The sequence below is a fragment of the Scyliorhinus torazame genome, chromosome 2 (assembly GCF_047496885.1).
Source record: "Scyliorhinus torazame isolate Kashiwa2021f chromosome 2, sScyTor2.1, whole genome shotgun sequence".
Classification (NCBI taxonomy): domain Eukaryota; kingdom Metazoa; phylum Chordata; class Chondrichthyes; order Carcharhiniformes; family Scyliorhinidae; genus Scyliorhinus; species Scyliorhinus torazame.
In genome coordinates, this window is record NC_092708.1 from 12,541,729 (window position 1) to 12,569,289 (window position 27,561).

Sequence of the window (27,561 nt, forward strand, 5' to 3'; positions counted from 1 at the left end):
TTAATGGGGCGTGGTTATCCGAGGCCGCGCCCCTCCTTTCTGTCCAATGGGAGCAGAGGGGGCGGACCCGATGCAAATGTCCCTTTAAAGGGGCAGCTGGCGGCCGGGAGCCGCATTCGCAGCGGACGCCAGCCGCAGTTGGAGTAAACATGTCCTCAATCCAGTTAAAGTACAACCGGAACCTGCCCCGGGCCATGACCATGCGCACGGTGCCCCGGAGCTACTCCATCGCCCCCTCCATTATGCTGAATGATGGCCCCCGGGTGGACATCGACCCGGCGCTGCGGCTGGCCCGGAACCAGGAGAAGGAGGACATCAAAGGGCTCAACAACAAGTTCTCCGATGTCATCAGCCGGGTGAGAGAGCAGAGTGGAAATGCCCCATCCACCCCCCCCTAAATACCCCCCCCCTTAAATACCCCCCCCCTTAAATACCCCCCCCATAAATACCCCCCACCCTTAAATACCCCCCCCACCCTTAAATACCCCCCCACCCTTAAATACCCCCCCACCCTTAAATACCCCCCCACCCTTAAATACCCCCCCACCCTTAAATACCCCCCACCCTTAAATACCCCCCACCCTTAAATACCCCCCACCCTTAAATACCCCCCACCCTTAAATACCCCCACCCTTAAATACCCCCCCACCCCTTAAATACCCCCCCACACCTTAAATACCCCCCCACCCTTAAATACCCCCCCACCCTTAAATACCCCCCCACCCTTAAATACCCCCCCACCCTTAAATACCCCCCCACCCTTAAATACCCCCCCACCCTTAAATACCCCCCACCCTTAAATACCCCCCACCCTTAAATACCCCCCACCCTTAAATACCCCCCACCCTTAAATACCCCCCCACCCTTAAATACCCCCCCACCCTTAAATACCCCCCACCCTTAAATACCCCCCCCCCACCCTTAAATACCCCCCCACCCTTAAATACCCCCCCACCCTTAATACCCCCCCCCCCTTAATACCCCCCCCCACCCTTAAATACCCCCCCCACCCTTAAATACCCCCCACCCTTAAATACCCCCACCTTTAAATACCCCCCCCACCTTTAAATACCCCCCACCCTTAAATACCCCCCACCCTTAAATACCCCCACCCTTAAATACCCCCCACCCTTAAATACCCCCACCCTTAAATACCCCCACCCTTAAATACCCCCACCCTTAAATACCCCCCACCCTTAAATACCCCCCACCTTAAATACCCCCCCACCCTTAAATACCCCCCACCCTTAAATACCCCCCACCCTTAAATACCCCCCACCCTTAAATACCCCCCACCCTTAAATACCCCCCACCCTTAAATACCCCCCACCCTTAAATACCCCCCACCCTTAAATACCCCCCACCCTTAAATACCCCCCACCCTTAAATACCCCCCACCCTTAAATACCCCCCACCCTTAAATACCCCACCCTTAAATACCCCCCACCCTTAAATACCCCCCACCCTTAAATACCCCCCCAAATACCACTCCCCCCCCAAATACCCCCCCCCAAATACCCCTCCCCCCAAATACCCCTCCCCCAAATACCCTCCCCCCAAATACCCCTCCCCCCAAATACCCCTCCCCCCAAAATACCCCTCCCCCAAATACCCCTCCCCCCCAATACCCCTCCCCCCAAATACCCCTCCCCCCAAATACCCCTCCCCCCAAATACCCCTCCCCCCAAATACCCCTCCCCCAAATACCCCTCCCCCCAAATACCCCTCCCCCCAAATACCCCTCCCCCCAAATACCCCTCCCCCCAAATACCCCTCCCCCCAAATACCCCTCCCCCAAATACCCCTCCCCCCAAATACCCCTCCCCCCAAATACCCCTCCCCCCAAATACCCCTCCCCCCAAATACCCTCCCCCAAATACCCCTCCCCCCAAATACCCCTCCCCCCAAATACCCCTCCCCCCAAATACCCCTCCCCCCAATACCCCTCCCCCCAAATACCCCTCCCCCAAATACCCCTCCCCCCAAATACCCTCCCCCCAAATACCCCTCCCCCCAAATACCCCTCCCCCAAATACCCCTCCCCCCAAATACCCCTCCCCCCAAATACCCCTCCCCCCAAATACCCCTCCCCCCAAATACCCTCCCCCCAAATACCCCTCCCCCCAAATACCCCTCCCCCCAAATACCCCTCCCCCCAAATACCCCTCCCCCCAAATACCCCTCCCCCCAAATACCCCTCCCCCCAAATACCCCTCCCCCCAAATACCCCTCCCCCCAAATACCCTCCCCCCCAAATACCCCTCCCCCCAAATACCCCTCCCCCCCAAATAGCCCTCCCCCCAAATAGCCCTCCCCCCAAATAGCCCTCCCCCCAAATAGCCCTCCCCCAAATAGCCCTCCCCCCAAAAAGCCCTCCCCCCAAATACCCCTCCCCCCAAATACCCCTCCCCCCAAATACCCCTCCCCCCAAATACCCCTCCCCCCAAATACCCCTCCCCCCAAATACCCTCCCCCCAAATACCCCTCCCCCAAATACCCCTCCCCCCAAATACCCCTCCCCCCAAATACCCCTCCCCCCAAATACCCCTCCCCCCAAATACCCCTCCCCCAAATACCCCTCCCCCAAATACCCCTCCCCCCAAATACCCCTCCCCCCAAATACCCCTCCCCCCAAATACCCCTCCCCCCAAATACCCCTCCCCCCAAATACCCCTCCCCCCAAATACCCCTCCCCCCAAATACCCCTCCCCCCAAATACCCCTCCCCCCAAATACCCCTCCCCCCCAAATACCCCTCCCCCCAAATACCCCTCCCCCAAATACCCCTCCCCCCAAATACCCCTCCCCCCAAATACCCCTCCCCCCAGATACCGCCCCCCCCCCCAGATACCGCCCCCCCCCCCAGATACCGCCCCCCCCCCCAGATACCGCCCCCCCCCCCCAGATACCGCCCCCCCCCCCAGATACGCCCCCCCCCCAGATACCGCCCCCCCCCCCAGATACCGCCCCCCCCCCACAGATACCGCCCCCCCCCCCAGATACCGCCCCCCCCCCCAGATACCACCCCCCCATGCCAGCCCCAGAAAGTACCCCATTCTCTTCCCCCCCCCACCCCCACTGGGACACTCCCCATTTCCCTCCCCACCCCCCGGAAATTACCCCATTCCCGCGAGGAAATCCTGCCCCCTAAAGGTGGCAGGGTGTCACAGTGATTAGCACTGCTGCCTCACAGCTCCCTGCTCCCAGGTTCATTCCGGCCTCGGGTGGCAGTCTGTGTGGAGTTTACACTTTCTCCCCATGTCTGCCTGGGTTGTGAGGATAGAGTGGTGGTAAGGACTTGAGTAGGGTGCTCTTTCTTAAGACCAGTGCCAACTCGATGGGCCGAATGGCCTCTTCCTGCACTGTAAATTTTAAGTCTTCGCCTCAACTACTTCCTATTGTCACAGGCTCATCATTCTCTGGGTGAAGACATTTAGCCCTCCATTGCCCCCCCCGCCCCCGCCCAGGGAATAACCCCCATTCCCCCCCTCGCCCAGGGAATCACCCCCATTCTCCCCCCCTCGCCCAGGGAATGACCCCCATTCCCCCCCTCGCCCAGGGAATGACCCCCATTCCCCCCCTCGCCCAGGGAATGACCCCCATTCCCCCCCTCACCCAGGGAATGACCCCCATTTCCCCCCCCTCACAGGGAATGACCCCCATTTCCCCCCCCTCGCCCAGGGAATGACCCCCATTTCCCCCCTCCTCTCCCAGGGAATGACCCCATTCCCACCCCCTCGCCAGGGAATGACCCCCATTCCCCCCCCTTGCCCAGGGAATGACCCCCATTCCCCCCACTCGCCCAGGGAATGACCCCCACTCCCCCCCCTTGCCAGGGAATGACCCCCACTCCCCCCCTCGCCCAGGGAATGACCCCCCATTCCCCCCCTCGCCCAGGGAATGACCCCCATTCCCCCCCTCGCCCAGGGAATGACCCCCATTCCCCCCCTCGCCCAGGGAATGACCCCATTCCCCCCCTCTCCCAGGGAATGACCCCCATTCCCCCCCTCTCCCAGGAATGACCCCATTCCCCCCCTCGCCCAGGGAATGACCCCCATTCTCCCTCCCCCTCGCCCAGGGAATGACCCCCATTCCCCCCCCCCTCGCCCAGGGAATGACCCCAATTCCCCCCCCTCGCCCAGGAAATGACCCACCATTCCCCCCCCCTCGCCCAGGGAATGACCCCCATTCCCCCCCCCCTCGCCCAGGGAATGACCCCCATTCCCCCCCCCCCTCGCCCAGGGAATGACCCCCATTCTCCCCCCCTCGCCCAGGGGAATGACCCCCATTCCCCCCCCACTTGCCCAGGGAATGATTCCCATTCCCCCCCCCCCTCGCCCAGGGAATGACCCCCATTCCGCAACCCTCGCCCAGGGAATGACCCCTATTCCCCCTCGCCCAGGGAATGACCTCCCTCGCCCAGGGAATGACCCCCATTCCCCCCCCTCGCCCAGGAATGACCCCCATTCCCCCCCCTCGCCCAGGAATGACCCCATTCCCCCCCCTCGCCCAGGGAATGACCCCCATTCCCCCCCCTCGCCCAGGGAATGACCCCCATTCCGCCACCCTCGCCCAGGGAATGACCCCTATTCCCCCCTCGCCCAGGGAATGACCTCCCTCGCCCAGGGAATGACCCCCATTCCCCCCCCTCGCCCAGGGAATGACCCCCATTCCCCCCCCTCGCCCAGGAATGACCCCCATTCCCCCCCTCGCCCAGGGAATGACCCCCATTCCCCCCCCTCGCCCAGGGAATGACCCCCATTCCCCCCCCTCGCCCAGGGAATGACCCCCATTCCCCCCCCTCGCCCAGGGAATGACCCCCATTCCCCCCCCTCGCCCAGGGAATGACCCCCATTCCCCCCCCTCGCCCAGGGAATGACCCCCATTCCCCCCCCTCGCCCAGGGAATGACCCCCATTCCCCCCCCTCGCCCAGGGAATGACCCCCATTCCCCCCCCTCGCCCAGGGAATGACCCCCATTCCCCCCCCTCGCCCAGGGAATGACCCCCATTCCCCCCCCCTCGCCCAGGGAATGACCCCCATTCCCCCCCCTCGCCCAGGGAATGACCCCCATTCCCCCCCCTCGCCCAGGGAATGACCCCCATTCCCCCCCCCTCGCCCAGGGAATGACCCCCATTCCCCCCCCCTCGCCCAGGGAATGACCCCCATTCCCCCCCCCTCGCCCAGGGAATGACCCCCATTCCCCCCCCTCGCCCAGGGAATGACCCCCATTCCCCCCCCCTCGCCCAGGGAATGACCCCCATTCCCCCCCCCTCGCCCAGGGAATGACCCCCATTCCCCCCCCTCGCCCAGGGAATGACCCCCATTCCCCCCCCTCGCCCAGGGAATGACCCCCATTCCCCCCCCTCGCCCAGGGAATGACCCCCATTCCCCCCCCTCGCCCAGGGAATGACCCCCATTCCCCCCCCTCGCCCAGGGAATGACCCCCATTCCCCCCCCTCGCCCAGGGAATGACCCCCATTCCCCCCCCTCGCCCAGGGAATGACCCCCATTCCCCCCCCTCGCCCAGGGAATGACCCCCATTCCCCCCCCTCGCCCAGGGAATGACCCCCATTCCCCCCCCTCGCCCAGGGAATGACCCCCATTCCCCCCCCTCGCCCAGGGAATGACCCCCATTCCCCCCCCTCGCCCAGGGAATGACCCCCATTCCCCCCCCTCGCCCAGGGAATGACCCCCATTCCCCCCCCCTCGCCCAGGGAATGACCCCCATTCCCCCCCCTCGCCCAGGGAATGACCCCCATTCCCCCCCCTCGCCCAGGGAATGACCCCCATTCCCCCCCCTCGCCCAGGGAATGACCCCCATTCCCCCCCCTCGCCCAGGGAATGACCCCCATTCCCCCCCCTCGCCCAGGGAATGACCCCCATTCCCCCCCCTCGCCCAGGGAATGACCCCCATTCCCCCCCCCTCGCCCAGGGAATGCCCCCCATTCCCCCCCCTCGCCCAGGGAATGACCCCCATTCCCCCCCCCCTCGCCCAGGGAATGACCCCCATTCCCCCCCCTCGCCCAGGGAATGACCCCCATTCCCCCCCCTCGCCCAGGGAATGACCCCCATTCCCCCCCTCGCCCAGGGAATGACCCCCATTCCCCCCCCTCGCCCAGGGAATGACCCCCATTCCCCCCCCTCGCCCAGGGAATGACCCCCATTCCCCCCCCTCGCCCAGGGAATGACCCCCATTCCCCCCCTCGCCCAGGGAATGACCCCCATTCCCCCCCCTCGCCCAGGGAATGACCCCCATTCCCCCCCCTCGCCCAGGGAATGACCCCCATTCCCCCCCCTCGCCCAGGGAATGACCCCCATTCCCCCCCCTCGCCCAGGGAATGACCCCCATTCCCCCCCCTCGCCCAGGGAATGACCCCCATTCCCCCCCCTCGCCCAGGGAATGACCCCCATTCCCCCCCCTCGCCCAGGGAATGACCCCCATTCCCCCCCCTCGCCCAGGGAATGACCCCCATTCCCCCCCCTCGCCCAGGGAATGACCCCCATTCCCCCCCCTCGCCCAGGGAATGACCCCCATTCCCCCCCCTCGCCCAGGGAATGACCCCCATTTCCCCCCTCGCCCAGGCAATGACCCCCATTCCCCCCCCTCGCCCAGGGAATGACCCCCATTCCCCCCCCTCGCCCAGGGAATGACCCCCATTCCCCCCCCTCGCCCAGGGAATGACCCCCATTTTCCCCCCCCTCGCCCAGGGAATGACCCCCATTTTCCCCCCCCCTCGCCCAGGGAATGACCCCCATTCCCCCCCGCCCAGGGAATGACCCCAATTCCTCCCCCCCCCGCCCAGGGAATGGCCCCCGCCCAGGAAACCTGGTGTTCAGCGGGGTCCTTGGGTCAGCGGGGTCCTTGGGTCAGCGGGGTCCTTGGGTCAGCGGGGTCCTTGGGTCAGCGGGGTCCTTGGGTCAGTGGGGTCCTTGGGTCAGCGGGTCCGGGTTCAGTGGGGCCCGGGGTCAGCGGGGCAGGGTTTGCGGACCGGGGGTCAGCGGGCCAGGTGTCAGCTTGGGGGTCAGCAGGTTCCGGGGTCAGCGGGTCTGGGGTCAGCGGGTCCGGGTCAGTGGGGCCCGGGGTCAGTGGGGCCGGGGGTCAGCGGGCCAGGTGTCAGCTTGGGGGTCAGCGGGGTCTGGGGTCAGCGGGGTCTGGGGTCAGCGGGGCCCAGGGCCGGGGTCAGCAGGGCTGGGGTCAGCCAGTCTGGGTATATGTAGCTGGGTTATTTTGAAGTTGATGGTGTGATGTGATGGTGAAGGTCAAGTCGCCACAGTCCCAGATGACCACAGGCTGCTTTCCCCTTTGAGGGGGAGAGCTGACTGGTGATGATTTAACCTGAGGGTCGCCACACCTCAGGCGAGGGGCTGGGCTGAGAAGGCGAGGCCTTCATGGTAACCTCAGCCGGTTCAGGGAATTGAACCTGCGCTGTTGGCGTCCCTGTGCATCACGGACCAGTCGTCCGGCCCACTGATGTGAAGGAGGAAGTCAAGGCGTCAATGTTGTATCTTTTTGTTTTGTGTAGGTGCGTAAGCTGGAGCAGGAGAATCAGGTGCTGGAGACACGCTGGGAACTTCTGCAACAGACAGACACGTACAAATCAAACGCTGACAAAATCGTCAACATGTTTTGCAACAAACTGAGACAACAGCTGGCTGACCTGGAGAGGGAGAGAGACCGCTTGAAGGGGCAGATCACACAGACACAGCAAATGGTGGAAGAGTTCAAAGCGAAGTACGAGGACGAGATTAACTCTCGTACCGGACTGGAGAACGAATTTGTGATCCTGAAAAAGGTTGGTGGACAGTTGAAGGATCCAGGTGTAACAGTCTGAGTATCCTGTGTGCAAGGCCTCAGAGATAATAATCTTCAAAGATCTGCAGGGATAGTGAATGTCTTGAGTTGTATTCTGAATTGGAAAACAGGAAATTTAACACCTCTATTCAAGAAAGGAGGGTGACCGAGAGTAGAAAGCTATAGTCCAGATAGTTTAAGATTCATCCTTTGGGAAAATGCTGAAATCCATTATTAAGGAAGTAATAGCAGGGGATATTTGGAAAGTTCTGATGCATAAATCATAATGGTTTTGCGAAAGAAAATCGTTTGTAACAAATTTCTTGAGTTATTTGAGGATGCAACAAGCAGGGTAGATGACGGGGAGCAGGTAGATGTGGTGTACCTGGATTTCTGAAAGGCCCTCAATAAGCTGCCACATAAATTACTGCTCAAGGTAAGAGTTCATAGTTTTCATTTGCATGGAGAGAGGATTGGCGAACGAAGAGGAAATAGAGAGTCGAGCAAACAAGTTGGCAAGCAGTAGGGGCTGGTTTAGCACAGCGGGCTAAACAGCTGGCTTATAATGCAGAACTATGCCAGCAGCGCGGGTTCAATTCTTGTACCGGCCTCCCCGAACAGGCGCCGGAATGTGGCGACTAGGGGCTTTTCACAGTAACTTCATTTGAAGCCTACTTGTGACAATTAGCGATTTTCATTTCATTTCAGGGAGCACATGCAGACCTCTGTAAAGAGTGTAAATAAATCCATGTTTGTTTACCGCCCGCCTCCTCGGACTCATTAAAATTTGATAGCAGCTTTCAAAGGGGGATAGATAGAACATAGGACTTTACAGCGCAGTACAGGCCCTTCAGCCCTCGAGGTTGCGATAGGGTCGATGGATGTAAATAGGTGATACACAAATATTTTCTCTTTAAGGAAAGGTGTGCTGGCCTTGGAGGGGATCCAGAGGAGGTTCACAAGAATGATCCCTGGAATGAAGGGGGCAGCACTGTAGCACAGTGGTTAGCACAGTTGTTTCACAGCTCCAAGGTCCCAGGTAGGATTCCCAGCCTTGGGTCACTGTCTGTGCGGAGTCTGCACGTTCTCCCCGCATCTGCATGGGTTTCCTCCGGGTGCTCCGGTTTCCTCCCACACCCCAAAGATGTGCAGGTTAGGTGGATTGGCCACACTAAATTGCCCTTAGTGTCCAAAAAAGGTTAGGTGGGGTTACGAGGATAGGGTGGAGGTGTGGGCTTGGGTAGGGTGCTCTTTCCAAGGTGCCAGTGCAGACCCGATGGGCCTCCTTCTGCACTGTAATTTCTGTGAAGAGCTTGTTGTATTGAGGAGCGGTTGAGGACTCCTGGGTCTGTACTCATTGGAGTTTAGAAGGATGAGGGAGGATGTCATTGAAACTTACAGGATACTGCGAGGCCTGGATAGAGTGGGTGTGAGAAACTAGAAGCAGAGGGAACAGCCTCAGACTAAAGGGACGATCCTTTAAAACAGAGATGAGGAGGAATTTCTTCAGCCAGAGGGGGGTGAATCTGTGGAACTCTTTGCCGCAGAAGGCTGTGGAGGCCAATTCACTGAGTGTCTTTAAGACAGCGATAGGTAGGTTCTTGATTAATAAGGGGATCGGGGTTATGGGGAGAAGGCAGGAGAATGGCGATGAGAAAATATCAGCCATGATTGAATGGCGGAGCAGACTCGATGGGCCGAGTGGTCTAATTCTGCTCCTATGTCTTATGGTCTTAATTTGGGGAGTCTGGGACTAGGGTGGATGGTGATTTCAAGATTGAAATTCAAAAACACTTCTGCACACAAAGTGTGATTGAAGTTTGAAAGTCTCCCAAATGGTTTATCGGTTTAAATTTGAGAATGTTTCTTTTTAAATGCGAAGGTATTGGGAGAAATGGGGTAAAGTTGGGTATGTGGAGGTAGTTGTGGTTGACTGGTGGAACAGGTTTGATGGTCCAAACAGGGCCTCCTCTTGTTTCCCAAGTTCCTATAAGGATCAGCAAGAGTTGATTCCAGGTGGGGAAAGGTGGGGCCTTGCATACAGGACTTCCAGCATGGTGCAGAATTTGGAGCACAACAGAATCGACTCATTTTGTCTTATTGACCTGATATTACCTTACCCACTAATGGCTGAAGCGAGAGAGGGGGTGTGATGCTTGCCCGCCCGCCCTCTCGGCCACACTAACAAACAGTTTGTTTGAAAAGAGGCATAGCCCACCATCGCGGGATCAGAATAAACCGTCACGCCAGGAATTGTGGGATTGGGCCCCCCTTTCTGAAAAAAGGGACCTTCCCCCTGCCATGCACACTAGCCCCCGGGGGGCACTGCCATGGGGCACTGCCAGTGTGTTGCCTGGGCAGGTCCCCCTCTCCTTGGGGGACCATGCTTACCTGTACGTCCCCCGGTCAGTTCTCTTTGCCTGGTTCACGTGTTTAACAAGCAGCTGCAAACCTTGCCACATTGGGGACGGGGGACGGGGGGTGTAGTTAGTTGCCTTCTTGAACCCGCTGTACATAGAACAGACAGTGCAGAAGGAGGACACTCGAGCCATCGAGTACGGACCAACCCACTTAAGCCCTCCCCTCCAACCAATCCCCGTAACCTAACAACCCACCCCAATCTTTTTGGACACTAAGGGGCAATTTATCATGGCCAATCCACCTAACCTGCACGTCTTTGGACTGTGGGAGGAAACCGGAGCACCCGGAGGAAACCCACGCACACACTGGGAGAACGTGCAGACTCCGCACAGACAGTGACCCAAGCCGGGAATCGAACCTGGGACCCTGGCGTTGTGAAGCCACAGTTCTAACCACTGTGCTGCCGTGTAGTCCATGTGGTGTAGATACAACCACTGTGCTGTTAGGGAGGGAGTTCCAGGATTTTGACCCAGTGACAGTGAAGGAACGGCCGATATATTTCCCAGTCAGGGTGGTGAGTGACTTGGAGGGGAACCTCCAGGTGGTGGGGTTCCCAGGTATCTTCTGCTCTTATCCTTCTAGATAGTGGGTATGGAAGTTGCTGTAGTGAGGAGCCTTGGTGAGTTACTGCAGTGCATCTTGTAGATGGTACACACGGCTGCCACCCAGTGGTGGAGGGAGTGAATGTTTGTGGAAGGGGAGCAATCAAGCGGGGCTGCTTTGTCCTGGATGGTGTTGAGCTTCTTGAGTGTTGTTGGAGCTGCTTCATCCAGGCAAGTGGAGAGTATTCCATCACACTCCTGACTTGTAGATGGTGAAGGGGTTTGGAGACTCGGGTGAAGCTGTCTGCAGGATCTCTTGGCTCTGATCTGTTAGCGTTAAATTTCAAAACAATTCAATCCTTCATCTAACGTCTCTCATATATTTCCTGTGGTTCCAAAATAATTTTGCCAGGAAGTGGATGATGCCTATTATCAAAAGGTGGAGCTGGAATCGAAGCTGGAATATCTGACCAATCTCATTGAGTTCCTGAAGCTCCTTTATGCAGAGGTACGTTCATTATCATCAGCTTAAATTTGTTCATTTACAGGTGGTCCCACAATTTGAGAAGGTCCTCGTACACTGTCATAGACATTTCAACTCAATAACCAGGTGGAGAGATATAGAGTGAGTTGTCACAGAATCACAGAATACTGCAGTGCAGCAGAGGTCCATTGGTCCATTCAGTCCGCAGTGGTGTGGGAAAGGCCCTGACCTGAGCAGCTAGTCCCATTGGCCAGCTCTTGGCCCATAGCCTCGAATGGTAAGACGTTGCCAAGTGCTCATCCAGGTACTTTTTAAAGGAAGTGAGGCAACCCGCCCCTACCCCCCTCCCAGGGAGTGCGTCCCAGACCCTCACCACCCTCTGGGGAAAAGGGTTTCTCCTTAAATACCCCCCTAAACCTCCCACCCCTCACCTTGAACATGTCCCCCCCTGGTAACCGACCCTCAATTAAGGGGAACAAGTGTTCCCTGTCCACCCTGTCCAAGCCCCTCCTAATGTTGTACACCTCAATCAGGTCACCGCCTGGGGTCATCCGAGTTGTAATCTGGGCTCGACACTGCTGGGGGTTGGGGGGAGGGGGGGCAGTGTAGAGGGAGCTTTACTCTGTATCTAACCCCGTGCTGTACCTGTCCTGGGAGTGTTTGATGGGGACAGTGTAGAGGGAGCTTTACTCTGTATCTAACCCCGTGCTGTCCCTGCCCTGGGAATTTTTGATGGGGACAGTGTGGAGGGAGCTATACTCTGTATCTAACCCTGTGCTTTACCTGTCCTGGGAGTGTTTGATGGGGACAGTGTGGAGGGAGCTATACTCTGTATCTAACCCCGTGCTTTACCTGTCCTGGGAGTGTTTGATGGGGACAGTGTGGAGGGAGCTTTACTCTGTATCTAACCCCGTGCTGTACCTGTCCTGGGAGTGTTTGATGGGGACAGTGTGGATGGAGCTTTACTCTGTATCTAACCCCGTGCTGCACCTGTCCTGGGCGTGTTTGATGGGGACAGTGTAGAGGGAGCTTTACACTGTATCTAACCCCGTGCAGTACCTGTCCCGGCAAAGATTAGTGGGAGACTAGAGGACTGGGAAATCTTTAGGGGCAACAGAAAGCTACTAAAAAAGCTATAAAGACGAGTAAGATAGATTATGAGAGTAAACTTGATCAGAATATAAAAACAGATAGTAAAAGTTTCTGCAAATATTTAAATCAAAAAAGAGTGGCTAAGGTAAATATTGGTCATTTAGAGGATGAGAAGGGAGATTTAATAATGGGAGATGGGAATGGGACATGCTGCTGTGCAGAGAGACCTGGGTGTGCTGGTGCATGAGTCGCAGAAAGTTGGTTTTCAGGTGCAACAGGTGATTAAGAAGGCAAATGGCATTTTGTCCTTCATTGCTAGAGGGATAGAGTTTAAGACTAGGGGGGTTATGCTGCAATTGTAGAGGGTGTTAGTGAGGCCACACCTGGAGTATTGTGTTCAGTTTTGGTCTCCTTACTTGAGAAAGGACGTACTGGCACTGGAGGGTGTGCAGAGGAGATTCATTAGGTTAATCCCAGAGCTGAAGGGGTTGGATTACGAGGAGAGGTTGAGTAGACTGGGACTGTACTCGTTGGAATTTAGAAGGATGAGGGGGGATCTTATAGAAACATATAAGATTATGAAGGGAATAGATAGGATAGATGCGGGCAGGTTGTTTCCACTGGCGGGTGAAAGCAGAACTAGGGGGCATAGCCTCAAAATAAGGGGAAGTAGATTTAGGACTGAGTTTAGGAGGAACTTCTTCACCCAAAGGGTTGTGAATCTATGGAATTCCTTGCCCAGTGAGGCAGTAGAGGCTCCTTCATTAAATGTTTTTAAGATAAAGATAGATAGTTTTTTGAAGAATAAAGGGATTAAGGGTTATGGTGTTCGGGCCGGAAAGTGGAGCTGAGTCCACAAAAGATCAGCCATGATCTCATTGAAGGGCGGAGCAGGCTCGAGGGGCCAGATGGCCTACTCCTGCTCCTCGTTCTTATGTTCTTATATTCTGGGAGTGTCTGATGGGGACAGTGTAGAGGGAGCTTTACTCTGTATCTAACCCCGTGCAGTACCTGCCCTGGGAGTGTTTGATGGGGACAGTGTAGAGGGAGCTTTACTCTGTATCTAACCCCGTGCTGTACCTGGCCTGGGAGTGTTTGATGGGGACAGTGTAGAGGGAGCTTTACTCTGTATCTAACCCCGTGCTGTACCTGTCCTGGGAGTGTTTGATGGGGACAGTGTAGAGGGAGCTTTACTCTGTATCAAACCCCGTGCTGTACCTGTCCTGGGAGTGTTTGATGGGGTCAGTGTAGAGGGAGCTTTACTCTGTATCTAACCCCGTGCTGTACCTGTCCTGGGAGTGTTTGATGGGGACAGTGTGGAGGGAGCTTTACTCTGTGTCTAACCCCGTGCTGTACCTGGCCTGGGAGTGTTTGCTGGGGACAGTGTAGAGGGAGCTTTACTCTGTATCTAACCCCGTGCTGTACCTGCCCTGGGAGTGTTTGATGGGGACAGTGTAGAGGGTGCTTTACAGTCCCAGTCGGGTGATAGTGTGTGAACTGCTATGTAGTGTGAATCTCACGGGTTGTGAAATATCTGATTACAGGAAGTCCAGGAGCTTCAGTCGCAGATTCAGAGTACAGCCGTGACCCTGAAGGTCAATAATAGCCACCAGCTGGACATGAAACAAATGATTGATGACATTAAACGGCAGCACGCTGACGTTGCCACCAGGAACAAGGCTGAAGCTGATTCCTGGTATCAGAATAAGGTAAAGAGCCTTGTTCACTGACATTGATCTGCCTGGCCATAACTGCTGCAAGAATCCCATGTTGCTGCTCTCCCTGCGGACAACAAGGTGAACATTACTGTCTGGCCTTTCACAACCTCAGTCAAAGACTTTGCTCACTCAGACCCTCTCTACAATGTGTCTTTCTTGTTGGGATCTCTCGCACTTAATCCATCATCTCACTGCTGTCTCTGTGTCTCACACTAATCCCTGTTGAACAGAAAATAGGAGCAGGAGAAGCTCTATCTGCATTTACTGTTGTCAGACCGGTCCATAAGACATAGGAGCAGGATTAGGCCACTCGGCCCATCGAATCTGCTCCGCCATTCAATCATGGCTGATATTTTTCTCATCCCCATTTTCCTGCCTTCTCCCCATAACCCCTGATCCCCTTATTAATCAGGAACCGATCTATCTCTGTCTTAAAGACACTCAGTGATTTGGCCTCCACAGCCTTCTGCGGCAAAGAGTTCCACAGATTCACCACCCTCTGGCTGAAGAAATTCCTCCTCATCTCGGTTTTAAAGGATCGTCCCTTTAGTCTGAGATGGTGTCCTCTGGTTCTAGTTTTTCCTACAAGTGGAAACTCTCCACGTCCACTCTATCCAGGCCTCGCAGTATCCTGTAAGTTTCAATAAGATCCCCTCTCATCCTTCTAAACTCTAACGAGTACAGACCCAGAGTCCTCAACCGTTCCTCATACGACAAGCTCTTCACTGCAGGGATCATTCTTGTGAACCTCCTCTGGACCCTTCCCAAGGACAGCACATCCTTCCTTAGATATGGGGCCTAAAACTGCTCACAATGCTCCAAATGGGGTCTGACCAGAGCCTTACACAGCCTCAGAAGTACATCCCTGGTCTTGTATTCTAGCTCTCTCGACATGAATGCTAACATTGCATTTGCCTTCCTAACTGCCGACTGAACCAGCACGTTAACCTGAAGAGAATCATGAACAAGGACTCCCAAGTCCCTTTTGTGCTTCTGATTTCCCAAGCATCTGCCCATTTACAACATAGTCTGTGCCTCCATTTCTCCTTCCAAAGTGCATAACCTCACACTTTTCCACTTTGTATTCCATTTGCCACTTCTTTGCCCACTCTCCTAGCTTGTCCAAGTCCTTCTGCAGCCCCCTTGCGTCTTCAATACTACCTGTCCCTCTACAGATCTTTGTATCATCTACAAACTTAGCAACAGTGCCTTCAGTTCCTTCTTGCAGCCCAGTACAGTGTTGCTGATCTCTGTATTGCTTGTTGACAGTTGCTGGAGCTGGATAATGACAAAGTCAGGCAGAGCGATGAGCTGAGGAATGCAAAGAACGAGTTGGCTGATCTCAACCGTCACCTGCAGAGGATGAGGTCTGACATGGATGGGCTGCAGAACCAGGTAGGACCTATAACTCTCTGAACAGGATTAAAAGGTGAAGGAGGGTTAGAACCCGCAACTCAACCAAAATACAATATCTCAACCAAAGACCCCCACTAAAGGTGGGTACAAATAGTACAATCCAATCAATGGGTTAAGATGGGGAGATATTCATTGAATGTACAAATTCTAAATGATTAAATTTTTAAAAATATTTTTATTCAAGGCATTTTAATAATAATATAATATAATAATCGCTGATTATCACAAGTAGGCTTCAATGAAGTTACTGTGAAAAGCCCCCAGTCGCCACATTCCGGCGCCTGTTCGGGGAGGCTGGTACGGGAATTGAACCCGTGCTGCTGCCTTGTTCTGCATTACAAGCCATCTGTTTAGCCCAGTGTGCTAAACCAGCCCGATTATGTATTTTAAATCTATACATGAAAATACCAGGGGCGAGATTCTCCGCTCCCGCGCCGGTTGGGAGAATCGCCTGGGCCGCCAGAATTTCCCGGGACGCCAGTCCGACGCCCTCCCGCGATTCTCCCAAGCGGCAGGAACGGCCCCCTTCGAGTGCCGCAGGCCGGAGAATCGCCGGAGACACCCAAAATGGCGATTCTCCGGCACCCCCGCTATTCTCAGGCCCGGATGGGCCGAGTGGCCAGGCCAAAACAGCGGGTTCCCACCGGCGCCGTCCACACCTGGTCGCTGCCGTCGGGGGCGGTGCGCGAACACTGGGGGGGCGGCCTGCGGGGGGGGCAAGGGGGGATCCTGCACCGGGGGGTACCTCAAATGTGGCATGGCCCGCGATCGGTGCCCACCGATCGTCGGGCCGTCCTCTCTGAAGGCGGACCTCCTTCCTTCCGCAGCCCCGCAAGATCCGTCCGCAATCTTCTTGCGGGGCGGACTCGGAGAGGACGGCAACCACGCACGCGCGGATGACGCCAGTTATGCGGCGCAGGCCGCGTCATCTATGCGGCGCCGGCTTTGCGCGGCGACAAGGCCTGGCGCCTGTAGATGATGCAGCCCAGATCCGAGCTCATTGTCGGGGCCTGAATCGGTCGGGATCGGGGCCGTTTCGCGCCGTCGTGAACCTCGACGGCGTTCACAGACAGCGTGGGCACTTCGGCGCGGGAGTGGGGAATCCCGCCCCAGATGACCAGACATCCACGTGAACAGAAACCATTAAATTATTGAACGATATCTAGCTCTGTCCTGGGGACACTGTGGAGGGAGCTTTACTCTGTATCTAACCCCGTGCTGTACCTGTCCTGGGAGTGTTTGATGGGGACAGTGTAGAGGGAGCTTTACTCTGTATCTAACCCCGTGCTGTACCTGTCCTGGGAGTGTTTGATGGGGACAGTGTAGAGGGAGCTTTACTCTGTATCTAACCCCGTGCTGTATCTGTCCTGGGAGTGTTTGATGGGGACAGTGTAGAGGGAGCTTTACTCTGTATCTAATCCCATGCTGTACCTGTCCTGGGAGTGTTTGATGGGGACAGTGTAGAGGGAGCTTTACTCTGTATCTAATCCCATGCTGTACCTGTCCTGGGAGTGTTTGATGGGGACAGTGTAGAGGGAGCTTTACTCTGTATCTAATCCCATGCTGTACCTGTCCTGGGAGTGTTTGATGGGGACAGTGTAGAGGGAGCTTTACTCTGTATCTAATCCCATGCTGTACCTGTCCTGGGAGTGTTTGATGGGGACAGTGTAGAGGGAGCTTTACTCTGTGTCTAACCCCGTGCTGTACCTGTCCTGGGAGTGTTTGATGGGGACAGTGTAGAGGGAGCTTTACTCTGTATCTAACCCCGTGCTGTACCTGTCCTGGGAGTGTTTGATGGGGACAGTGTAGAAGGAGTTTTACTCTGTATCTAACCCCGTGCTGTACCTGTCCTGGGAGTGTTTGATGGGGACAGTGTAGAGGGAGCTTTACTCTGTATCTAACCCCGTGCTGTACCTGTCCTGGGAGTGTTTGATGGGGACAGTGTAGAGGGAGCTTTACCCTGTATCTAATCCTGTGCTGTCCCTGTCCTGGGAGTGTTTGATGGGGACAGTGTAGAGGGAGCTTTACTCTGTATCTAACCTCGTGCTGTACCTGTCCTGGGAGTGTTTGATGGGGACAGTGTAGAGGGAGCTTTACTCTGTATCTAACACCGTGCTGTCCCTGTCCTGGGAGTGTTTGATGGGGACAGTGTGGAGGGAGCTTTACTCTGTATCTAACCTCGTGCTGTACCTGTCCTGGGAGTGTTTGATGGGGACAGTGTAGAGGGAGCTTTACTCTGTATCTAACCCCGTGCTGTAACCTGTCCTGAGAGTGTTTGATGGGGTGGGGGGGTTGAGGGGTGTTTGATTGGGGGCGGGTCGAGGGGTGTTTGACGATGGGAGCAGGGGGGTGTTTGTTTGATGCTGGGGGAGAGGTGTGTTTGGCGAGGGGGGTGTGGTTTATGAAGGGGGTGTAGTTAATGAGGGTCACTACATCGGGAACTCAAAGATTTCTCCATGCCAACGTTTTGCCGGTGGAGATTTAGCAGACGTAAATTGGCCCCAAATGTTGCCTTTCATCAAATCTTTTTGAAAACTTGATTCTCGATTCTGGAATTTTGTACGCTAATAATTGAGGATGAGACCGATGTTGCTAATCTATCCTGTGTAGAACAGCAACAATCTAGAAACACTGTGGTGGACACGAGACCCCCGATCTTGACCAGGCTGGATCCTGGCAATGTCACCACCTGATGTGACTTGCCCACTCTCCCACTGTTGGTTGTCAATCCTCGGCGTGCCACCTCACCATAGCCACTAGGACAGCCAACAGCTCACGCCTCATGTAATTGGATCATTCTCGACTCTCAGTCCAACATTTTTTTTTTTCCCGAGAGTTTTGTTTGTCACGGTGGTCAGAATTGCCTCTTTCTGTGCTGCAGGATTCTTTAACATTGAATTTGCCCGCTGCAGTGTCCGCGAGATTAATGTCTGATTCCTGGAGAGTCCAGGCAAATTCTGGAGTATTGGAAATCCTACAATAAACTCCTGATTCTCCCGCAGCGCGTCACAGCGGAGTCTAATGTTGGGGACTCAGAGGAACGTGGACAGATGGCCATCAATGAGGCAAAGAACCGCATCAGCCAATTGCAGGAGAGTCTCCGGAAGGCTAAGACCGAGATGGCCGACCAGATGCGTGAGTATCAGGAACTGCTGAACGCCACAATGGCACTGAACATGGAGATCGCCACCTACAAGAAGCTACTGGACGGCGAGGAGGAGAGGTCAGTGGAATACAAAACATACCGCCAAAACAAAAAGTTTCATGTCTAGAACGTTCTTCGCCTTATCCATGGGTTAAGTGGGTGGGCAGAAAATTCAATGTGGGGAAAATGGGAGATTGTTAATTTTGGGTGAAAGAATGAGAAGGCGGGTTATTATTTAAATGGAGAGAGATTGCAGAAAGCTGGAGCACAAAGAGACTTGGGGGTCCTTGTTCCTTATAGATTCATAAGATATAGGAGCAGAATTAGGCCATTCGACCCATCGAGTCTGCTCCGTCATTCTATCATGGCTGATATGTCCCTCATCTGCTACCTACAATGTTACAGGCCAAGAGCTGGATTGCGAAATCAGCCAGAGCACCTCCTCCCTAGAACACATGACCGAGGAGCGGGAGTCGGCAATTTATCCTCCCAAGCCGAACACCCTCAATGTGGTCATGGCTCATCTCAACCTGGCCTCAACTCCACCTCCTGCCCGTGCTCCATAACCCTTCAACGCATTGCCAATTAAAAATCTGTCTAACGCCTCCTTAAATTTACTCACTGTCCCAGCATGCACCGCATTCTGGGGCAGTGAATTGCACAGATTCACAACCCTTTGGGAGAAGTAGTTTCTCCTCAAATCTGTTTTAAATTTGCTACCTCTTATTCAATTATGACCTCTCGTTTTAGGATGCCCCACAAGAGGAAGCATCCGCTCCACGTCTACTTCATCCAAACCTTTTATCATCTTGTATACCTCGATTATATGTTCTTCTCTAAACTCAGAGTACAGGCCCAAACTGTTCAATCTCTCCTCATACGACAAACCTCTCATCTCTGGAATCAATCGAGTGAACCTCCTCTGAACTGCCTCCAATGCCACTGCATCTTTCCTAAAAATAAGGGGACCAATACTGTGCACAATACTCCAGGTGCTATTTTTGTGTCATCTGCAAATTTGGCTACAGAACCTTCCATCCCTGTATTGAGATTATATTCCCTATAGAAACTATTCTATATTGTGGGCAGCACGGTAGCATAGTGGTTAGCACTGTTGCTTCACAGCTCCAGAGTCCCGGGTTCGATTCCCGGCTTGGGTCACTGTCTGTGCGGAGTCTGCACGTTCTCCCCGTGTCTGCATGGGTTTTCTCCGGGTGCTCCGGTTTCCTCCCACAGTCCAAAGATGTGCAGGTTAGTGGGGATTGGCCGTGATAAATTGCCCTTGGTGTCCAGAAAATGTTAAGTGGGGGTTACTGGGTTACGGGGATAGGGTAGATACGTGGGCTTCAGTAGGGTGCACTTTGTAAGGGCCGGTGCATACTCGATGGGCCGAATGGCCTCCTTCTGCACTGTAAATTCTATGATCCCTGTATCCAAGTCGTTAATATAGATTGTAAACAGCTGGGGCCCCAAGGACCGAACTCTGTGGCACCCCACTAGTTACATCTTGCCATCCAGAAAAAGACCCATTTATCCCGACTCTCTGTCTCCTGTCCAACAGCCAGTCTTCTATTCAAGCTGATGGGTTAACCCTAATCCCATGTGATCTCACCTTGTGAATTAACCTTCTGTGCGGCAGTTTATCAAACGCCTTCCGGAAGCCCAGATATACTACATCTACAGGGTGTCCATTATCCACTTGGCTTGTTACATCTTCGAAGAATTCCAGCAGATTAGTCAAACATGATTTGCCCTTCGTAAAGCCATGCTGACTCTGATGGATAGTGCTTTGGCTTTCCAAATGTCCTGATATTACTTCCTTGGTAGTGGAATCGAACAATTTTCCAACAACAGATGTTTCCCACATTCTGTATCCCTCCCTTTTTGAATAGGGACGTTACGTTAGCATTTTTTCCAATCCACTGGAACCTTTCCTGTCTCCATGGAATTTTGGAATATCATAACCAACGGATCCACTAACTCCGCTGCCACTTCCTTTAACACCCTAGGATGTTGGCCATCCGGCCCTGGGGACTTGTCTGCCCTCAATCCCAAGAGTTTGTTGAGTACCGTTTGCCCATTGATTCTAATTGTTCCAAGTTCCTCCCTTTCTATTCCCTCTGAATTTCCCGTTCCGATAGGAATGGTACCAGTCTCCTCCACCGTGAAAACTGAGGCAAAATACTGATTTAGCATCTTTGCTATTTCTGTGTTCCCCACAATTAACTCAGCAGCTTCACCTTCCAAGTGACCAACATTCACTTCAGTGATTCTCTTCCCTTATTTGTACTTATCTCAGTTTTTACTGTCCCTTTTGATATTTTGCACGAGCTTTCCTTCGTGATTTACCTCCGCTCTTTTTGTTACTTTTTTAGCCACACTTTGTTCATGTTTGAAAGTTTCCCAATCTTCCAGCCTGCCACTGGCCTTTGCAATATGATACACCGTAATTTTTATCTTTCTATAGCCCTTAACTTCCTTGTTTAGCCATGGGTGTTTTTTTCCCCTCTTCCCATCTTTCTTCCTCACTGGGATAGATTTTAGTTGTGAGGAATTGAGTATCTCCTTAAACAACTGCCGCTGTCCTCCCTTTCAGCCTTCCTGCCCAGTCTGGACGGGCCAAATCTGTCCTCAAGCCTACGTCATTTCCTTTGTTTAATTCCAGAACACTAGTGTGGGACTCCACTTTCCTCCCCCCAAACTTTGAATTCTACCGCACTATGGCCACTACTCCCTAGTGGATCCTTGAGTTGAGCTGCTCGCAGACAAATACTTTTCACTGTACCTCGGTACACGTGACAATAAACAAATCCAGATCCTACTATGAGGTCATTAATTAATCGCTCCTCATCACACAATCCCAAATCCAGAGTCGCCTCCTCCCTGTTTGGGTCCCCAACATATTGTTCCAGGAAACAATCTCTGATCCATTCAATGAACTCTGCCTCCAGGCCTCTTGGATTGGATTTGTTTATTGTCACGTGTACCGAGGTACAGTGAAAAGTATTTTTCTGCGAGCAGCTCAACAGATCATTAAGTACATGGGAAGAAAAGGGAATAAAAGAAAATACATAATTGGGCAACACCAGGTACGCAATGTAACTACATAAGCACCGGCATCGGGTGAAGCATACAGGGTGTAGTGTTAATGAGGTCAGTCCATAAGAGGGTCATTTAGGAGTCTGGTGACAGTGGGGAAGAAGCTGTTTTTGAGTCTGTTCGTGCGTGTTCTCAGACTTCTGTACCTCCTGCCCGATGGAAGAAGTTGGAAGAGTGAGTAAGCCGGGTGGGAGGGGTCTTTGATTATGCTGCCCGCTTTCCCCAGGCAGCGGGGGGTGTAGATGGAGTCAATGGATGGGAGGCAGGACCGTGTGATGGACTGGGCGGTGTTCACGACTCTCTGAAGTTTCTTGCGGTCCTGGGCCGAGCAGTTGCCATACCAGGCTGTGATGCAGCCCGATAGGATGCTTTCTATGGTGCATCTGTAAAAATTGGTAAGAATCAATGTGGACATGCTGAATTTCCTTAGTTTCCTGAGGCAGTATAGGTGCTGTTGTGCTCTTGCCAATTTGATTCTTCCAGTCTATTTGCATATTAAAATCACCCATGATCATTGCCGTACCTTTCTTGCAAGCCCCCAGTATTTCCTGGTTTATTCTGTGCGTTGCTGTGGAACTACTGTTTGGGGACTGTTATGGGCCAGGGTTTAGAGAATCCCAAAGTATATCATGGAGTTCACCTGACCCACAACTAATAATAGATTGTGGTATGGGGAGCACACGGCCCACTCTACAAGGGTGGTACTTCAGAAATGGAAAAGTTATTTTTTAAAGCAAAACAATGTTTATTCTATGAACTCAAGTTAACCTTATTAAAACAAACAGTGAATATCTTAGCAACCATTAATTCAAAGATAACCCCAAAGAATACAACACTAAGTAACCTGTATGCTGTCCTTTTACACCCAAAAGACTTAACAAACCTTTAAACAGAAGCACATCGGAGTTTACATTCAATACTGAAAACATTTATAATTCTGAATTCACCAAATGATTAAGAGATAGTCCTTCATGGCAGAGAGCTCAACAGTACAGCTGCTTTTTCTGACTTCAGCTGCAACACACTGAAAACCGAAACCAAAAAGACAGACACACCCAAGCTTTTCTCAAAATGAAACTAAAAAGCAGAACCAGAGCTCAGCTCCACCCACACTCTGACATCACTGCAGTAACATGAGCAGCTAACCCATTTCTTAAAGCGACATTCTCATGCCAGGACCTATAGATTACTCCTACCAAGCACTTCTTCCCTTTGTTATTTATTATTTCTGCCCAGATTGATTCCACATCTTGATCTCCTGCACTTATGTCATTTCTCATTCCAGCACTGACCCCTTTCCTCACCAGCAAGTCTACGCCACCTCCTCTTCCTTTCAGTCTATCTTTCTGAAATACTGCATATCCTTGGATATTCAATTCCCAGCCCTGGTCTCCTTGTAACCACATTGCAGTAATCCCCACCAAGTCATAACCTTTTGTTTCTATTTGCGCCGTTAGCTCATTAAGTTTGTTACAAATTCTTCTTGCATTTAAATACAAAGCTTTTAAATTTGTTTTAATGTTAGATTTCCCTACTCTTCTATAATTCCTTGGTGAATAAAGGCATCCACCACATTGCTAACCTGCACTCCTTTTAAATTGGGTTTTCTAATTTCCCCGACAACTGAACCCTTCCCCCTCCCCCATTTAGTTTAAAGCCCTGGTTACGCGATTCGCTAGGACTGGTCCCAGCATGATTCAGCTGAAGACCAACCCTTCAGAACAGGTCCCCTCGTCCCCAGCGCTGGTGCCAATGTCCCGTGAATTCAAACCCATTCCTCCCACACCAATCTCTGAGCCACACATTTACCTCCTTAATCTTATTGACCCTGTAGCAATTAGCTTGTGGCTCGGGTAGTAATCCAGCCATGATTACCTATTTCGTTCCGCTTTTTAATTTAGCTCCTAGTTGTTCATATTCCTGCACTGGAGTTCTGTCCTTTGTTCTACCTATGTCATTCTTAGACCACGACAACTGGATCTTTACCCTCCCAGTCCCAGGCTCACCAATAGCCCACCCGAGATATCCCGAGCACCAGGCAGGCAACACAACCTTCGGAACGCTTGACCCTGGTCACAGAGATCCGTGTCAATGCCCCTAACTAGGCTGTCCCCAATTACGACTACATTTCTTTCTCTCCCCCCCCACTTTAACGGCTCCCTGTACACTGAGCTGTGGTCAGTTTGCTCATCCTCCCTACAGTCCCCACTCTCGTTCACACAGGGAGCAAGAATCTCAAACCTGTTGGACAGGTATAAAGGCTGAGGCTCCTGCAACCCTACCTTCTGGATCCCTCTACCTGCCTCACTCGCAGTCACACCCTCCTGTCCCTGACCACTGGCTGAATTTAAGTTAGTTATTCGAAGGGGTGTGACTGTCTCCTGGAACACAGTGTCCAGGTACCTCTCCCCCTCCTGGATGTGCCACAGCGTCCGGAGTTCAGACTCCAGCTCATCAACTCTGAGCCGGAGTTCCCCAAGTAACCAGCACTTACTACAGACGTGCTCACTGGGAACCACAATGGGCTCGACCAGCTCCCACGTCATGCAGGAAGAACACATCGTCCCACTCTCCATGTCTATATAATTTAATTACCTTTTAATTTGTTTTTTAAACCCTAATTATTTTATAAATGTTTTTGTTTTAAATCTCTCCTTATTACCTCTGTCGGTAATAAAAGTGGGTTTTCAAATTTAACAGGGCAGCACGGTAGCATTGTGGATAGCACAATTGCTTCACAGCTCCAGGGTCCCAGGTTCGATTCCCGGCTTGGGTCACTGTCTGTGCGGAGTCTGCACGTTCTCCCCGTGTGTGCGTGGGTTTCCTCCGGGTGCTCCGGTTTCCTCCCACAGTCCAAAGATGTGCAGGCTAGGTGGATTGGCCATGATAAATTGCCCTTGGTGTCCAAAATTGCCCTTAGTGTTGGGTGGGGTTGCTGGGTTATGGGGATAGGGTGGAGGTGTTGACCTTGGGTAGGGTGCTCTTTCCAAGAGCCGGTGCAGACTCGATGGGCCGAATGGCCTCCTTCTGTACTGTAAATTCTATGAAATCTATGAAACAGTTTCCCCATCAGCCAATCAAAACACAATCGTCCTCCTGTGATGTCCTATGTCTTTTCCTCCAATTGGAACTCTTGTCAGTTTCAGTGAGAGAGACGGTACTTCCTTAACCTTCCCGAGTTGCAATCTGTTTAATTACCGGCCAGCTGTTCTCCTCTCCACTGCGGTGTCTGGTATTGCTCTTTGCGACTCTGCTCCTTGGAGACTTATCAGGCAGTTCTGTCCCTTATAACCTCAGCTGCCACTTCCATACAACTCCCAGTTTTCACCCAACTCCAAAATGCACTCTCACACAACCAAGGCAGCACTCACTCACCTGACACCCAGACAGCTAACATCCGGGTTCAGAAGGTCATGGGGAAGGTCCTAATGAGGCCACCTTTAGAATACTGGCTACAGTTTTAGTCCCCTTATTTAAGAAAAGATATATTATCATTGGAGGCAGCACTGAGGAGGTTTGCGAGAATGATCCCGAGTATCGAGGCACTGCCGTATGGGGACAGATTAAACAGGTTGGGCCTGTAATCCTCAGCATCCAGAGGAATGAGAGCTGGTCTGATTGAAACATATCAGGGTTTTAGGGGCTTAGACGGGGTAAATGTTGGGGGAATGTTTCCCCTCGTGGGAGAGTGTCGGACCAGAGGACACAGTCGCTGAATTAAGGGGAGCTCATTCCAGACGGATTTGAGGAAGAATTTCTTCTCTCGGAGCGCGGAGAATCTCAGGAATTCTTTCCCCTAGGAAGCTGCGGAGACCGAGTCCTCGATCGATGGGTTTTTAATTAGTTGGGGAATGAAGGGTTACGGAGAGACGGCAGGAAAGTGGATTTAGTGAGTGTGAGATCAGCCATGATCTTATTAAATGGTGTAGCAGGCTCGAGGGGCTGAATGGCCTCCTCCTGTTCCTATTTCTTACGGCCTTATTGTCTTACCTCGAGGATGTCTCAAAGAGCTTTACAGACAGTGATACTTGATCACAATTACTGCTAGTAATGTAGGAAACTTGGCAGCTAATTTATGCACAGTGAGATGACAAGGGTGTAGTGGCTTGTTACTGGCCTAGTAATCCAGAGACCCAGGGGGCACGGGTTTGAAACCCACCACTGCAGATGGAGAAATTTGAATTTGATCAAAATCCGAAACTAAAAGTGTAATGATGACCAGTGTCGATTGTTGTAAAAACCCGTCCTTTAGGGAAGGAAATCTGCCGTCCTTACCCCGGTCTGGCCTACACGTGGCTCCAGACCCACAGCCATGTGGCTGACTCTTAACAACCTCTGAAATGGCCGAGCCAGACACTCAGTTCAAGGGCAATTAGGGATGGGTAACAATTGGTAGCCCACAAAAGGGTTCCACAAGCAACAATGGGTAATAACCGGGTAATTGTTCTCGAAGTCGATGTACATAGATCCCTGAAAGTTGCCACCCAGGTTGAGAGGGTTGTTAAGAAGGCGTACGGTGTGTTAGCTTTTATTGGTAGAGGGATTGAGTTTCGGAGCCATGAGGTCATGTTGCAGCTGTACAAAACTCTGGTGCGGCCGCATTTGGAGTATTGCATGCAATTCTGGTCGCCGCATTATAGGAAGCATGTGGAAGCATTGGAAAGGGTGCAGAGGAGATTTACCAGAATGTTACCTGGTATGGAGGGAAAATCTTATGAGGAAAGGCTGAGGGACTTGAGACTGTTTTCATTAGAGAAAAGAAGGTTAAGAGGTGACTTAATTGAGGCATACAAGATGATCAGAGGATTGGATAGGGTGGACAGTGAGAGCCTTCTTTCTCGGATGGTGATGTCTAGCACGAGGGGACATAGCTTTAAATTGAGGGGAGATAGATATAGGACAGATGTCAGAGGTAGGTTCTTTACTCAGAGAGCAGTAAGGGCGTGGAATGCCCTGCCTGCAACAGTAGTGGACTCTCAACACTAAGGGCATTCAAATGGACATTGGATAGACGTATGGACGATAAGGGAATAGTGTAGATGGGCTTTAGAGTGGTTTCACAGGTCGACGCAACATCGAGGGCCGAAGGGCCTGTCCTGCGCTGGAATGTTCTATGTTCTATGTTGGTTGCGAGCTCGGAATGATCCTGTAGGTAACAGCACCTCAAGCACAAATCTGATGTTCTTGATTAATAAGGAGATCAGGGGTTATGGGGAGAAGGCAGGAGAATGGGGATGAGAAACATATCAGCCATGATCGAATGGCGGAGCAGACTCGATGGGCCGAATGGTCTAATTCTGCTCCTATGTCATGTGGTCTGAGGCATAATGGAGAATGTTTCCAACATGTCTTTCCTGATATAAGATTAAGATGTCCTACAGTGCTCTGATCTTGTGAACCAGGTTCCTACAGTGACATGCAGGATGTATGTGAGAATGCTGAGCCCGAGCTAGGTGATTCACATTGTGTGGGTCAGGAGTTACGTACAGAGCAGACTGGGTACGGTTGGCAGGTTCAATTCCCTGAAAGAACATCTGCGTTTTGACAATCTTGTCCTTCTCTTTTCTGACGCCAACCCAACAAATGATCAGATTTTTCCCCTTGGATTTCCCTGGGGCCTGAAATCCAATTTTATCAATCGAGGCATTGAGAATAAAATTGAGGAGGTTATGCTGAACCTTTTTATAAACATCTGGATTTGCCGCACCCTGGGGTGGGACTTTCCAGCTGCGCCAATTAAACATCAAATGGCTTTTGGCGGCTCTCCAGCCCCAACCACCACTGGCGAGGCGGAAAATCCTAGCCAGAGAGTATCACGGCTCCGCCTGGCCACCACTCCTTTGGGGGACAA

The 27,561-nt window shown here is 52.9% G+C and overlaps 1 protein-coding gene across 1 annotated transcript in view; it reads left to right on the plus strand.

Annotated features, from left to right (window-relative positions):
• The first annotated feature begins 105 nt into the window (after nt 1-105).
• Nucleotides 106-27,561, plus strand: part of LOC140386058 (keratin, type II cytoskeletal 8-like) — a 33,580-nt gene continuing 6,124 nt past the window's right edge. The window contains exons 1-6 of the mRNA XM_072468647.1: nt 106-356; nt 7,525-7,794; nt 11,169-11,264; nt 13,877-14,041; nt 15,320-15,445; nt 18,469-18,689. Of these exons, the coding sequence (XP_072324748.1) occupies nt 150-356; nt 7,525-7,794; nt 11,169-11,264; nt 13,877-14,041; nt 15,320-15,445; nt 18,469-18,689 (1,085 nt within the window). The 5' untranslated portion in view covers nt 106-149. The remainder of the gene's footprint in view (nt 357-7,524; nt 7,795-11,168; nt 11,265-13,876; nt 14,042-15,319; nt 15,446-18,468; nt 18,690-27,561) is intronic.